The 15,431-nt window shown below is 58.5% G+C and overlaps 1 protein-coding gene across 4 annotated transcripts in view; it reads left to right on the top strand.

Moving 5' to 3' along the window:
- The first annotated feature begins 3,945 nt into the window (after positions 1-3,945).
- Positions 3,946-15,431, top strand: part of VSTM2B (V-set and transmembrane domain containing 2B) — a 38,662-nt gene continuing 27,176 nt past the window's right edge. The window contains exons 1-5 of one of the 4 annotated variants that reach the window (XM_055370671.2): positions 3,946-4,049; positions 4,455-5,057; positions 5,602-5,786; positions 6,810-6,839; positions 8,197-8,668. In XM_055370671.2, coding sequence (XP_055226646.1) covers positions 4,976-5,057; positions 5,602-5,786; positions 6,810-6,839; positions 8,197-8,668 — 769 coding nt within the window. In that variant the 5' untranslated portion in view covers positions 3,946-4,049; positions 4,455-4,975. The other 3 variants (XM_004060432.4, XM_019014409.3, XM_055370672.2) reach the window with 3 other exon arrangements.

Raw genomic sequence — 15,431 nt, forward strand, 5'->3', positions numbered from 1 at the left:
CTGAGAGTCAAGTGAATCCATCCACAAAATGGTATTGACAAGCACCCCAGCTCATAGCCCTATAATAACAGCTCATGATAGGTAATGAGTGAGAGCCCCGAGGCTGGGCACACAGTAGCCAGGCCCTGGCAGAAGCAAGACCCCCGGGCACAGCCAACTGGGCAGGGCAGCCAACCCATGGCCCCATCAACCACATTACAAGAGGATCTGCCTCCAGGTCTCTGTGCACAGCGACCCCACAGGCATTTTATAGCTGTGGATGGGGGGAGGGGAAAACCGTGTTAGTTCCCATTGATGACTAATCAGGACTAGAAACAAAATGATCATGAAATACTCTCAAGTCCATCACTTCACATAACCATGATTCACTGCAAACAGGTCATGTTTGTAGGAGCCCGAGAGATACCACAGTAGGTAGAGCTGAATGGCTGTGTCCGCAGAGCTTAGTGTCCCTTTGGGAGAAGTGACACGCATGCTTCTTCCCAGCCACCTTCTTTACAGTCTCCAACTGAGAGACCACATCCCACCAGGACTTAGTGAGAAGGAAATGGCTCCCCTGCAGGGAGTGGGGAGCCAGGCTTGGCAGAGACTGGCAGGGAAGGAACCCAGTGCCCTCTGACTGGCAGGAGCTGCAGTCTGGTCTTAGCTCACTAATCCTCCAATTAGCCAAAGGGCTAAGTCGAAGAGACAAAATCCCTGCCCTGCTCACAGAAAACCCACAGCAAAAGGGAGGCAAAGTGCTCCCAGCAGGATTCCCTGTCCGAACATTTACTGGGCTCTAACTATGGGCAGGCCCAGCTGGGAGTTAAAGACACAGAGAAAGCCAGTGTGGTGGCTCACTCCTATAATCCCAGTGCTTTGGGAGGCAGAGGCAGGAGGACTGTTTGAGGCCAGGCATTCAAGACCAGCCTGGGCAACAGCAAGACCCCATCTCTACAAAAAACATTTTAAAAATTAGCTGGGTATGGTGGCGCATGCCTGTAGTCTCAGCTACTTAGAAGGCTGAGACAGTAAGATGGCTTGAGCCCAGGGGTTCAAGACCAACCTGGGCAACAGAGCAAGACCTCACCTCTACAAAAATTTTAAGCACAAAATTAGCCAAGTGTGATGGTGCATGCCTGTAGTCCTAGCTACTTGGAAGGCTGAGGCAGAAGGATCCCTTGAGCCCAGGGGTTCAAGACCAGCCTAGGCAACATAGCAACACCCCATCTCTACAAAATATATATATATATATTAGCAAGGCATGGTGGGCTAATCCTCCTGGTGTCAGCATGATAACTCTGGAGGCTGAGGTGCTTGAGCTCAGGATGTTGAGGTGCAGTGAGCTAAGATCGTGCCACTGCACTCCAGCCTGGACAACAGAAAAAGACCGTGTCAAAAAAAAAAAAAAAAAAAAAAAAACCACAGTGAAGGTGGGTCAGCTGCTCTCATCACAGTCTACAAGGCAGGGCAGAAAACAGATAGACCAAGCTGAACAGACAGGAAAGAGACTACAAGTCTAGCTCAGGCTGCTCCTTACTCCCATCAGTCAAGGGTAGGGCCTTGCTCTCCACACCAACTCGAGGCATCAGGACCAGGGGCTCACCTGGAGTAGGGAAGAGCTTAGTATTTTGGTTAAGATCCAGGACCCCAGAGTAAGACAGGCTTTGGGTTGATGCGTCACTCAGCCACTTACTAACTATGTGACCTTGGGCAAGTTCCGTAAGCTTCTGAGCTTCAACCATAAAATGGGGTGAAATCAGAGTGTCTACCCCTGGAGTTGTGATTGAGGTAAAATGAGCTCATTCATTCATTCCACAAGTATTTACTGAGCTCCTACTCTGTGCCCGACCCTGTTCTAGGCGCTAGAGATACATCAGTGAACAAGGCAGGCACAGTCTTAGAGACCTGCAAGAAGACACTCAATAAATAAGGATGTGGTCCCATGTGTTGGAAGATGGCTGGCGAAATGGAAAAAATAAAGGAAGCAGAGTGAGGGCCTGGGAGTGCTGGGTGGTGGGAGGAGAGGCAGTGTAGACTGCAGTGTTAAATATGGTGGCCCAGGTGGGCCTCATGGAGAAGGTGACTGCTTGACAAAAACCAGAGCACAACAGAGTTAGCCAAGCAAGTATCTGTGGGAGAAGCATGTCAACCAGATGGTGCGGCTGGTGCAAGGGCCCTGGGGTAGAAGCATGCCCAGTGTGCTGCATTGTAGGAAGGAGAACAGTGTGGCTAGGGGAGTGTGAGCTATGGAGAAGACAGAAAAGATGAGGAGATGAAGGAAAAGGGTGAGCAGGAAGCAGAAAGGCAGATGGTTTGACCTTGGCAGCCACTGCAAGGCCACTGGTGTTTATGCCGAGTGAAATGGGAGCCACTGTGGGGTTTTTCAGCAGTGGAAGAGGGATCTGATTTCCCTGAGAAGGATCTCTTTGTCATGTTGAGAACTGATGCCTAGAAAGTGTCTAGTACATGGAAAGCATGTGAAAACATGTATCTGTCGCTCTTAGAGCAATACCAACTCATGCAGTGGGCAAGAAACACCCAACCCCACAAGGTGGTACAGGGATAAATTACTTCCAGATAATTCCCTCTAGCTACAGGGATTCTCCCACGGGCATCGCTGGTCTCCAGCATTAGCCTCTGCTTGGATCTGGCATCAGGAAAGGAGACTGCTACCTCTCCAGGTGGGCCACTGCGCAGTGGGCTAGCTCTTTCTTCAGAACCCTGCTTGGAATCAGTCCCCAAATGAGCCTGCTTTCCTGGAACCCCGCCGTGATCCTGAATCTGCATAGAGCGGTGCAAGTCTGCCCTCTCCCTTCAGAAGCTGAGGACAGCAATGGGGCCTGGCAGGGTCTTACATTCGGGGTTCCAAAGTGGTTTCTAAGGGCACATGGGATTTCCTAGGAAAAGCTCCTGCCATGACAGAAGGAGCTGGCAACTGCCTCTGTGGAGCCCCTAGAGAGGAACTTGACGGAAAGGAGGAAAGTCCTATAGGACCCCCTTCTTCCCTCCGCCCCCAGCAGGAGACCTTAGAAAACAAGGGCTTGATAGATGAGCCACAGTGAGCCAGGGGGTGGGAGTGACTCCTGGGCCATAGACGAGGAAACTGAAAGGCAGGCACTGGAGGCAAGAAGGGCTGGCCCGGGGCACCCGCTGGCGAGGACAGCCTTGGAGAGGGCCTGCAGCTCCTCCCCTCTGAGCTGTGCTGCGCTGGCCGCCTGGACCAGGGTGGCTGCTGGAAAGTGTTTTCCCTCTGGGTTTCCTTCTCCTTGGCTCCCAGGGAATCCTCTGGCGGTGCCTCCGGGAGGCTGGTAGCCGGGGAAGCAGGCACCTGAATCCACCGGGCTGCCCCACCCCAACCTGAGGTCAGAGCTGAGGCGTAGGGGCCGGGGTAGGGGCAGAGGTGCCGAAATGCACTAGTTGGGGGCTCCCGGAGGAAGGAGAGAGGAGAGACCCAAGGCGAGCCTTAGGACTCGCCCCTATGACTATGACTACGCGCTGCGTCCGAACCACATGTCCACCCCGCATTTGCCTTCGGGGACCAGACCGCGCTCCCTCAGATGGCTGGGGAGGGAGCAGGCTCCGGGTGAAGGCTGGGGGAGGTACCGGGATGCCGAGTACGCCAGAGCAGGCGGGGGATGGGTTCCGGCTTCCTGCCGCCTCGGCATCTCGCTTTGCACGGGGCAAAGAAGGGGCCACGACCGGCGAAGAGCGCGTGGAGACGCAGGGACCCGCGATCCAGGGGCAGGAACCCCGCCCCCTCCCGGAAACCTCCCGGGCCCTGAGTCGTGCCCGGCGCTCCCCACCCCACCCCCGCTGCCCCTGCCGTCACTCACGGCCGCTGCGGGCTGGCTAGCGTGTGCGCTCTCCGCGCCGCAGGCACCTGCTCGCTGGGCGCTGTGCGCTCACTTCTCCCTCGCGCACTGCAGACTCCCGGCGCTGCCGCCGCCACCCAGCGTAGTCTCCGGCTGGGCACAGCGTTCCGCCCTTCTCGCGGCCCCGGGCGCCCACCCACCCGCCATGGCCCAGGCCTGGGCCAAACAGCGGGGCAGCTGGTTGCCCAAACTGGGGTAAGGAGTTGAGGGCTGGGAGCTGCAGAGAGGACCGAGGGACACACGGGGAGCAGGGATGAGCGGCTGTCTCGAGCCGTGGAGACTGGGAAGAAGCCAGGGAGAGTTTGGGTGGGAGGACTCCCAACCCAAGCGGGTGCGGGGCGGGGCTGTACTCCAACCAGAAAGACGGTGGTCCCTCCGAGCGACCCCCGAGGAGAGAGGGGGCGCGCTCTGGGGCGGGGGAGGGGCGGGCTGTGGCAGGAGAGGAGAGGGCGGGGGCGATGCAGCGGTGGAGGCGGCTTGGCGCCCAGCCACTGACCGCCCCCTCCCTTCCCCTCCCCTCCCCCTCTCCCCGCCTCTCTCCGGCTCCGGGTCCGCCACGCCGGACCCGCTCTCCCCGCGCTGCGCTGGGTCGGACGCCAGGTTTGCGCGCCGCGGCTGAGCGCCCACTCGCCCTGCGGAAAGAGCCGCGGAGGAACCGGCGGGGGCGGCGGCGGGAGCCGAAGGAGGTGGCAGTCGGGAGCAGAACCAGAAGGAGACAGGCAGGCAGAAGCTCGCGGCTCCGTGGCACGCACTCCCTCGGCCAGGGATGGGTCCCGGCGCGGCCCAGCCCCTGCCCGGCCCGCCGGGCAGAGACTGAACCGCGGATCCCCACCGTCCTGTGGACGACCGGACAGAGAGAGGCACTGACCGATCGCCAGCAGCCTCCCGGTGGGACCGCGTCTCCTGCACACCCCGCGCAGCGCCCCCCGCCGGAGCCGCACCGGGCAAGCCGGCGAGGGAGCTGGGCTGATTGGCGGCCGCCGGCGGCCAGGGGAGGGGGCACCGCGCGGGGCCATGGCAGGCTCGGAGGCGTCCTAGCCCGAGCCGGAGCCTATCCCAGCCCACGCGGCCGCCGCCTCTCCGCTCCCGGGCCCCCGCCGCCACCGCGCCCCCCGCGGGAGATGGAACAGCGGAACCGGCTCGGTGCCCTCGGATACCTGCCGCCTCTGCTGCTGCATGCCCTGCTGCTCTTCGTGGCCGACGGTGAGCGCGGGAACTTTGCTGCCGCGGTGGGCTCGGGGGGTCTTTGCTGGGGCCGCCACCGAGAAGAAGAAGAAAGAGAACGAACCGGGAAGCTTCGCGGTCTCCAGCAATCCCGCTGTGCAGCCCGGGCCCGGAGGGGTAGGGGGAGGCGAGCGGCGAAGGGTCGCCGCAGCAGCAGCGCCGCGCCCGAGTCGTTCCCAGTCCCGCCGGGGCCCCGGCTGCGGAAAGGATGCCTGCGGGGAGCGGGAGTTGGCGCGCCCCAGCCAGGCTCTGGCGGTGTGGCCAGGGGCGGGGGAGAAGCATGAGTCGCCCCTGCCGCCCCGCCCCATCCGGAGGGAAGCAGTAGGCAGCCGATGGCCGGTCCCTGCCTCGGCCCTGCAGCCGCTTCCCCGAACTTTGCTAGCCCCTCCGGCCGTGCGCCACGGAGCAGCTGCGGGGTGGGGGGCACAAGGCCAGCGAGCCAGAGACCGACTGCCTCGCTTTGGCTTACCCCAGGCCCCCGACCTACAGCTGGTCACGCCTCTCTCTCTCTCCCCACCCCCAGCTACATTCACAGAAGTCCCCAAAGATGTGACAGTACGGGAGGGAGACGACATCGAAATGCCCTGCGCGTTCCGGGCCAGCGGAGCCACCTCGTATTCGCTGGAGATTCAGTGGTGGTACCTCAAGGAGCCACCCCGGGAGCTGCTGCACGAGCTGGCGCTCAGCGTGCCGGGCGCCCGGAGCAAGGTAACCCGCCGCCCACGTGGTACCGGCGCGCGCCCGGCTCGCGCCCGGGGCGGCGAAGGCTAACCCGGGAAGGGGAGCAGCGGGCTTCACTCACGCAGGGCGCCGCCCTGTGGCGCAGCCCATCTTCCACCTTCGCATCCCAAAGCATCTTCAAAGTCAGTAGTGGTTACCCCCAAACCTGTCAATTATTTTGACAACATAGCTGTTCCCGCCACCTCCCAGAACTCCATTCACGCCCAGCCCCTAAAGAGCCACACCTCAGCCAGGTCGCTTGCTCGTGCACGCTGGCTGCGGCCCTCTGATGGGTGCTGGGTAGTGAAGGAAGCCCCCTTGGTCCCATCAGGCTCTCCCCGCCCTCTGCCACTTTGAGGACCCCAGGGCTCCCACGGCTGCGTTCCAGAGGCCACCAGAAAACCGAGTATCGGAAAGCCGGCAGGACCTCCAGCCCTCAGGGGCACAGAGGGGCCACTTCTCTGTGGCCGAAAACAGGCCCACGCTGCCTGTCTGCCTCAAAACCCACACTCTCTTACACACTCTAGTGTGCACGCGTGCACACACACCTACACACACACCTACATTCTCCCAGGGTCCCACCCAGAGTTACTCCCACTGAGCCTCCCGCTGGGTCCTGTCCAGGCACAGCGGCCCTCCCTCCAGTTCTTCACGGCTCCCAGTGAGCTGGGGGAGGATTTTGAGCCACGCGGCAGGGCCTAAGGATGCCCAGAGGGAAGGAGAGGGGCTTTCCTTCCCACCCTGGTGTCCATCCAGTCTCCCCAGTTCAGCCGGCAGGTGTGCACCAGGGCAGCCACCCGTTGGTCAGGCACCATGCTAGCTCCAAAGCCCGCTTCCTCCTGGGAAACTCCTGGAAAGCCGGACGTCCTTTGTGCCCTCAACCCCCATCCCCCGGGCGGTTTCGGTCCTAGCCTGCCGGAGGAGGGTGCCCTTGCCTAAAGACGGATCCGAGTTCCCCTAGCCAGAAGGCCGCGAGCCTCACGTCTCTCTCTCTCCCTCTTTGCATTTTAGGTAACAAATAAGGATGCAACTAAAATCAGCGTAAGTGTGGAGCCCAGCGCGGGCCGCGGGAGACCCCTTCTGGCCGCCTCGGGTCCCGCAGCTCCCTCCCTTAGCAAGCCGCGGCGGCCGCGCAAGTGGGGCCGCGCAAGTAGGGCAGCGATCGCAGCCTTGCATTGGTGGCTGCTCGGCGTGTCCGGGCGCCATCTGCCGCCGGTTGCAGGGTCGGGTTCTCTTTTGTGTAAATCAAGGGTCCAAGGCTTGAGTCCCCTAATTCGGCTTGGCGCTGACCTGTAAAACTCCCCTTGGTCCGGACTGCGCGCTTAGGCTCTCTCGCGCCTGCCAGCCTCCGCTCTGCGGGCGTTCCTCCTGGCACCGGGAGCGCGCGGCTGCTCGCCCTCGCCGCGACCGTGGCGCCAGCTTCTTGCCCCCTCTGCCCCGCCCTGAGCATCTGCTCTGCGCCCTCCGCTGCAACCCTTTATCCTCCGCCTGGATTGCGGGTCTGGGTGCGGGGTGTTGCAGGCTTGCAGGGGACGGGGTAGGGGATGGTTGTGCCAGGCTGCAAGGGGCCCGGGTCATGGGGTTGCTAACTCTGGGAGGAGATGCGCCCAAGCTTCCCAGCTGGAGCGTAGAAAGGCCTGGAGATGACGAAGCCTCCTCGTGGGCTCGGTTCAGAGGTGAGGGCTCCCTGGGTGTTTGTTGAGAGCCATAGAGCAGTACTTCCCGAAGTCCCCACCGGGGCGCAGGGGAGGAGCATTTCGCTGGGGGGCTTCTGGAGATCCCGCGGAAAGGCGGGTTGGTAGCAGGTGGCCAGGGAGCCAGGCAGCAGCCTCAGCGTTGCTTGCCTTCTTAAGAAAGCAGAGTGTTAGCTGTAAAGGGCGGGGTCCGGTGACAGGGTGGCTTTCCTTAGGAAGCGATTCAGGCAGGCCCTCCGTGCTCCGGGAGGTGAGGAGGGCCGGCTGGGGCGGGACTGTCGGTTGGAGCGCGTCGGGGCGGGAAAGACGTGGGGCGGTTAAGGAACAAGGAATCCAGCCTGGGGTTTCCTGAAGGTGCAGGAGGGAGGAAGGAGAGGTGGACTCTGCCCTTCTGAAGCGCCAGCTACGGGAAGACAAGCAGTGTTGGTTTGTATGGGCGGGGCAGATGCAAGGCGGGCGTTTGGTTAACGTGATGGGGACGTGGGGACACAGTCCAAAGAGCTGGCTGCCCGGCGTCCACGCAGAGTTGGAAGCCCTATGCCACGAGGTAGATGCGGGTGAAAGGGAAGCTGGATCGTAATGGTGGGCAAACCAGGATCGGGGAAGTGTTGGGGTGCGCGGATGAGGGGGCGCGACGGCCAGGGTGGCCAGAAGAGCAGGTTTGGGAGCTGCCCAGCCCGGCCTCTAACCCTGCTCTCTTGCAGACCGTACGCGTCCAGGGCAATGACATCTCACACCGGCTTCGGCTGTCTGCCGTGCGGCTGCAGGACGAGGGCGTGTACGAGTGCCGCGTGTCGGACTACAGCGACGACGACACGCAGGAGCACAAGGCCCAGGCGCTGCTGCGCGTGCTCTCGCGCTTCGCGCCGCCCAACATGCAGGCCGCCGAGGCCGTGTCCCACATCCAGAGCAGCGGACCGCGTCGCCACGGCCCAGCCAGCGCCGCCAACGCCAACAACGCGGGCGCCGCGAGCCGTACCACCTCCGAGCCCGGCCGCGGCGACAAGAGCCCGCCGCCCGGGAGCCCTCCAGCCGCCATCGATCCCGCAGTCCCCGAGGCCGCGGCAGCCTCCGCGGCCCACACGCCCACCACCACAGTCGCGGCAGCTGCTGCTGCCTCGTCAGCGTCGCCGCCATCGGGACAGGCGGTCCTGCTGCGCCAGAGGCACGGCTCGGGTAAGGGCTCGCGGAGAGGGGGCGCACGTGCGGGGATGGCGCAGGGCTAGGGCTGCGCCGGGACGCCCCGGGGGGCTCCGGACCCAGGACCCGCCCCCTGGGCACATTTGCATATGCATACTCCTTCCTAGTTAGGTCGGGAGCGCCCTCCCCTAGGGCCCTCTTCCCGTGGTTTCTCTGTCTTTACTCCTGGCCTCTGGAAGCATTTCTGATGTGCATTTATGAATGGAGGAGGGGGCTGCCCTGCCAGCTACCTCAGGGTACGCTGCAGGCTGTAGTGTGGGGAGGCGACCTCTTTTGGGTTTGGAGAACTGGACCCTGAGGGCTGAGCTCCGATGGTGGCAAGGGGCCAGTACTCAGCCAGCACCGGTGGTGGAAATGAGCCATCCCCAGATGGGGGCACTGGCACCTGGTGGAGAGCGGGAGGCGTTTAAAACTTGAGTTGCGTTGGTTTCTATTTTGTGTGCTCGATTGAACAGACTTTGTCCAAGGGCGTGGAGGGGCCTGGCTGTGTAACCTCCGCCCTCTTTGGCTAAATGCAGGATGGCCCTAGGCACCAGCTCTGCACTCTGCTGTAAATCGCAGATCCTCTCCCTTTGGCTTTGGGGTGGGGGCAGTAGGGACTGAGCCCTAAGCCACTGTTAGGAAGGCACCCAGAGGGGAAGGCTTGCTTTCTTAGGGAGCTGAGAGGCTGGGAGAAGGGATTGGGGGTGGGGGGTGGGATGTGAGAAGGCAGAAGGAGGAGAAAATGATGGCTTGACTACCCCCTGGTAGGCAGCTCTGGGGCAGTAGGAGCCATTGGCAGAGGCAGGGATGGGGGCGGTGGGGGGCGGTTATGGAGGGTAGAAAGGCTTGCCCAGTGTGCCCCTCCTCCCAAGGCATCCCCTACTCTCTCCCCCTGCTCCAAGCTGGGCCTCAGAGCCCACCCCAGTGCCTGACTGTGAGCAGGTTGCTCCCTCCCTCAGCCCCTCTCCTCAGTCTTGTTTGATGCAGAGTCCCACAGGGAGCATATCTCCTGGCCACATGGCCCTGGGAGCCTGGCTTTGGGTACAGGTGCATGTGAAACTTCCTAGATGTGATGGAGCACATTGTCACACCCCTACAGTGGTAGTTCTCAAAGGGTGGTCTTCCTGCAGGCTCCTGGACTACCTGCAGAATCCGCTGGGGCAGGTCTTCATATCCTTAGTGTCACCATCTCATCCTGCCTCCCTGGCTAACTCTCAAGCCCTCCGACAGTTGAGCCTGCAGTCTGCCTGGCACATCAGTTCAGTTCTGTTTCTCATTTAGCTCTACCCACTGTAGCAGCCGCCTCAGTGCATCTCAGGCTATTGGCTTGATCCAAAGGCCTCATCCCTCTTGGATGCCACACAGGGCCCCACAAGACTGTCTCTCAGGCTACTGGGGAAGGTAGGGACCTGCAGAGAGCCTCCACAGCCCAGCTGGGAACTTTCCACCCTCTGCACTAAGATATCACTAGGTGCTGTGACAAATAAACCCCAAAAGGCCAGTGGCTTGACACAATTCAAATTTAATATTCCTCGTTCATATCAAGTCCTGCCCTGGAGTGCCCCAGGGCATGTGGCGGCTCTGTTCCATGCAGTCATCCAGGGACCCAGGCTGAGAGTACCAGCCTCAGCAGGAGGCTTCCAAAGTCACTCTGGGCATGACATAGAGCCAGCAGACCAGTGAGGAGAGACAGAAGCAGCCCTTGTCAGCTCACTGCCCTAAGAGAATGAAGCCCTAATGCTCTCAGGCATGCATTGTGTATAATGAATCAACTTGTTTCATATGCATTTAGGAGGGCCCTAAGTATGTATCATTCTTGGGAGACTGAGAAAATAGCCACTCAAATCATTCTGGCAGCGCTTAACTCTCTCAGAGAAAAGCTGGTTTAGAAAAATGGCAAGGCGTTTTTTAAGGGCTAGGTCTAGAAGTGGTAAATATTACTTCTACCCTCTTCCATCGGCCAGAACTCAGTCACATGGTCCAACATGGATGTAGGGCCCGCTGGGAAATGTAGTCCTTGGTGTGGCGGCTGCTTTCGGGCCTCATCTCTTCACAGTGCAAGGGGAGCGTGACTCTTCGAGGAGTTAACCTTCTCTGTTCAGCATACAGGCAGTGCTCAGGGAGAGTTCCTATTGACTTACAGAGCCATTGGCTTAACTGATGCTTGTTGGTGAAGAGAACATCCTTCTTCCCCCTCCCCTTGGGCCCCAGCAAGGAAATGTGTGCATTACAGGCTGGGACGTACCTCTAGGATATTCCTGGAGGATTTGAAAGGCAGAAGTTCAGATGTAGGTTGTGCCTCCACCACTTACTGGCTGTGTGATTTTAGGCTAGTGACTTACCATCTCTGAGTCATCTGTAAAATGAACAGGATAATCTCTCTGACCTCAGAGGCAGTTTGGTATGGAAATTGCTGCACATATATGTTCATTATTATCACCCTGGTCATTAGCTGCACTAGCTGGAGAGGAGGGGATGGGCAGATAAAGCTAAAAGGTTGGCAGTTGGAAGCCAGGCTATGGAGGGCCTTGAATGCCAAGTGGAACCAGCAGTTGGTTAAAGACCGGTCAAGACCATGTGAAAGAGATCTTTGAGAGTGAACTTGGTTGTGCTCACAAAATGATAATGAGACCAAGGTCATGAGCGCACTCCTGCTTGAATCTCCCTCTTCCCTTGGCCTTCAGCCTGAGTCCCAGGCCCAGCCACAGATGACCTGACTGCCTGCCATAGCCAGTCTGATCTCCAGTCTCTGTGCTGGCCATGGAGGCTGAATGAGAGAGTGAAGATGCTCCAGGACATCTCATCCAGGGAAGGTGGGCCAGTCAGTGCCCTTCTTCCCAGAAGATATGGAGGTCCTCAGGTCAACTCAATGCTGATGGCACAGTGCCCAGTGCCATCCCAGCAGGTAGGACCTTGGGCACCCACCAGCCACAGGGCCATATGTTAATGCCCATGTGGGTCACTCTGCCTTCCCTGGAGGGGCTGATGTCCACTGCCATTTAGAAAGCACAGCTTGCCTGGATCCCAGCGGGGCTGACAGCAGCACCCCTGGGATAGAGGTACAGTGGCCTCTGAGGTCTCTGTCACCCCCTAACCCTTGCCAGCTCCTGAACTGGCCAGGAACTGTGTAGACACATCTCAGAACGAACCTCCAGTCTCTCTCCAAGTCTCCTTTGGGGTGCCCAGAAGGTGGGCCTTCAGCTGGGAGGTCAGAAAACCTGTGTCCCTCACTCTCCAGGTGAAGCTCTCATGAGAGTGGTTCTGCTCCAGGCACTCTATGTCCCACTCTGGGCACGGAAAATGGATAGCAGACCTGTCATTCACAAACACATCCGAACAGCCTTGATGCCAAGGAGGGAACCATGCTCAGTCTTGTGTCCCACCTCACCCCGGTCACCCAAGGCCACCCAGGCTGTGTGCTGTCAATGTGAAGCCTGCAGACTGTGTTTTGGAGGATGGGCATTAGTAACCTTTCTGTAGGGCTGCATCACCAGCCAGTGCCCCGAGCTCAGCTGCTGGCACCACGTCCTGCTGAGCGCCCTGAGAGGCAGCAAGCCAGCTGCTTTGCTCAGAACCACAGCAGCCTGAGCTGCAGAGGGAGCTCGGGGCAGATGACCTTGGGCCTGGCCTCCCAGCCACGCAATTCTAAGCAGCTTGATGGGGAGGGGTCCAGAAAGGACCGCTGCCTCTTGGTTAATAGTCAAGAGTGTTTGCAGAGGATATCAACCAGGGTGCTGGCAGAGGCACATGGAACATTCAAACAGAGTCACCGGGGGGATGGAAAGAGCGTAGGTATCAAGGTGTGGACAGGGTTAGGGCAGCCAACAAAGGACTGGTGCAGGTCCCCGGGGCTGGCATCAGTGGGAGCCATCAGCAGACCTAGCCTAAAGGTCTGGGGGCAGCTGGTAGCACCCAGAGAGTAGGAGGGGAGGCACACAGCCAACCCACAGTCACCCAGCAAGGATCTCTCTCTCCTCCTGCCCTCCATTCCCTGTCTGGGCCTCCCTTTAGCCAAACCCTCCTGGAACCTGAGGGCAGGGGCACCCAGGTGGTGCAAGCTGTAGAGGTCAGCCCTCAGGGGCTCACAGCAGAGTGGAGAAGGGTGGGCTGAGGACCTGGGTCACTGAAGAGGCTCAGGGCCAGGCACAGTGGCTCACGCCTGTAATCCCAGCACTTTGGAAGGCCGAGGCGGGTGGATCACCTGAGGACAGAAGTTTGAGACCAGCCTGGCCAACATGACGAGATCCTGTCTCTACTAAAAACACAAAAAATTAGCTGGGTGTGGTGGCAGGCACCTGTAATCCCAGATACTTGGGAGGCTGAGGCAGGATAATGACTTGAACCTGGGAGGCGGAGTTTGAAGTGAGCCGAGATCGCGCCGTTGCACTCCAGCCTGGGCAACAAGAGTGAAACTCTGTCTCAAAAAAAAAAAAAAAAAGAAAGAAAGAAAGAAAAGAAAAGAAAGAGACTCAGGACACTGGCCATTTCAGACTGGCAACTGCAGGGGCGGTCCCAGTACATCTCCCCAGATAGTCCCCCATTAAGCGATCGTTCCTGGAAGGAAGTCAGAAAAAAAGTCCCTATTTTTTAAGTGAGCCACTTTGGTAATGCCACGAAGGAGAGAGCGGGGACTTCCTCCAGCCCTCATCCATTAGCTACTGCACAGCCAGGCAAGAAAGCCCTTCCCATGCCGCATATGTACCTAATACACCCAAATACATATTTGCACTAAAAGTTGATGTGCAAAAACTCATTCATTTCACGTCTCATTTGTCAAGAGACATTTTGGTATTTGTGCTTAAAAATAAACATGGACTGGATTAGCAGAGCAGAGCAGGCGCAGGAGGCCGGGCCCCGTCTTAGCTGTGTTCATAAATCTGGCTCCTAATTAATCTGAATGCTGACCCATTTTTCGTGAACACTTTGTTGCTGGTTGCCATTTCTAGAAAAGAGAGAGAGAGACCAAACAGAGTATCTTCCAGACTAACACTTCTAAATGGAAAAGGCACCGCAGTGAAGTCTAGCGCGGCCTCAAAAGAATCCAGTTTGCAACTGAATGGCTGGTGTGTTGGCCAGAGGTTCCCCTCTGCAGGGACCTTGGGATCAGAGCAGTGGCGTGTGAACCTCTAATTAGCCTCAGGGCTCTGGCTCCAAGGAAAGGCACCATGGCCCCCACAGAGAGCCGGCTGGATGTGGCAAGCTGCTGCTGGGTGCCCACACGGAGAACTGGCTCTCAATATTTCAATTAATAGTGAGAGAAAGACAGCCAAGGCCATGGGTATGACGGCTGTAGAGAGGCTGTGGCTGCTGGGAGCCATCAAAGGGGAGCATCCTTGGATGTCGCCATGGCAACCGTAAACCGTGACCAAAGGGGGCCGTGGGCAAGGTGGAGACAGTCACTACATCTCGACCCATGCCCCGGTGGTGATAGAGCTGAAGGAATGGCACACACGTGACCCAGGAGAATCGCGATGCAGCAGAGTCACCAGCAGTACCAGCAGGCCCAGGACCTGTGGGCCCTGAGCAAGCCATTGAGGCAGCCACCTGGTTTTCCCATCTCCCCGGACCCACGAGGACCCAAAGGCCCTCGCCTTAAATGAACAGTCCACTCTTCCCCCAAGCTCTGATGCGACATGAGAATTATAATTAAGAAGAAAACAAATCTGGCAAAGGATGTCCCAGAGAAGAGAGGGCGAGGCTCTCTGAGCATCCTGAAAAAGAAAATTAAAGGATTTCATAAAGGAAATGGCTGAGCCTCACAGCTGGCAAGCAATGCCTGCTTCATCCCTAACAGCAGCAATCTTACGCCATTATCAGCGACATGGCATCCTCTCCCCCAGCAGCCAGTCACTGGGAGCCTGCTGGGCCCAGCCCCACGCTTGCCATGAGGGGGAACCAGAGATGGCAGCGTGGACCCAAACTTAGAGGAGCCAGGGCACCCAGGTAATTCCAGGACAAAGCAGTCTGTGCTGTGCCAGCACTAATCCAGCTGAGGCAATCAGGAGAGGCTTCATGTAGGTGGTGTGTGACTTACAGCTTGAAAGAAGCACCTGAGGCTGCAGTCCTCCCAATTAGGTCAGACCTTGGAAAGCTTTCAGATGCCCCCTCTCTCCTTCCCAAGGTTGGAGAAGTCCACACCAAATGGAATGGCCTTTGTGTATCAGTCAGCTCACTGGGCAACCATCCTCTCAGCATCAGCAAGACCCTAAATTCAGGATAAAAACAGCTGCTCTTGGATTATAATAATGATAAATAATAACATTTGCCTTTTACTGAGCACTTACTATGTGCCACGCTCTCCTCTCACCGGCTTTCCTCCTTCCCGCAGTTCTCCCTAATGCCTCCTGCTTCAGTCCATCCCCCAGAAGACAGAGCGCTCTCTCTGTGCTCATAGCCAGAGCCCACACTCTGCCCGGCTGGAGTGGCAGCCCCCAAGAAAAGAGCTGGAAGCCAGCCTTGTTAAATGTCACCGGGAACTAACCCCCTAACAAGGAGCTGCTCATTAAACACGCCAGGTGCATATCCCTAAAGCTCTGAATATTAAGGATTCCCCAAGCATCCGTGGGGATAAATGAGGTCAAGTGCTTTTGTAATATGATATTGATTAGTTCTGCTCTGTGTGGACAGAGCAAGGCCTTGGCTGTGGTCTAAACCCCTGAGCTTTCTGGGAGATTCCAGCATGGTTTTAAGACATTTTTGCAGCACAGGAGAAAAATAAAAGCATTATCTTTTTTATTCCCCCATGCTTTGCTGACTA

Source organism: Gorilla gorilla, chromosome 20 (genome assembly GCF_029281585.2).
Source record: "Gorilla gorilla gorilla isolate KB3781 chromosome 20, NHGRI_mGorGor1-v2.1_pri, whole genome shotgun sequence".
NCBI lineage: Eukaryota > Metazoa > Chordata > Mammalia > Primates > Hominidae > Gorilla > Gorilla gorilla.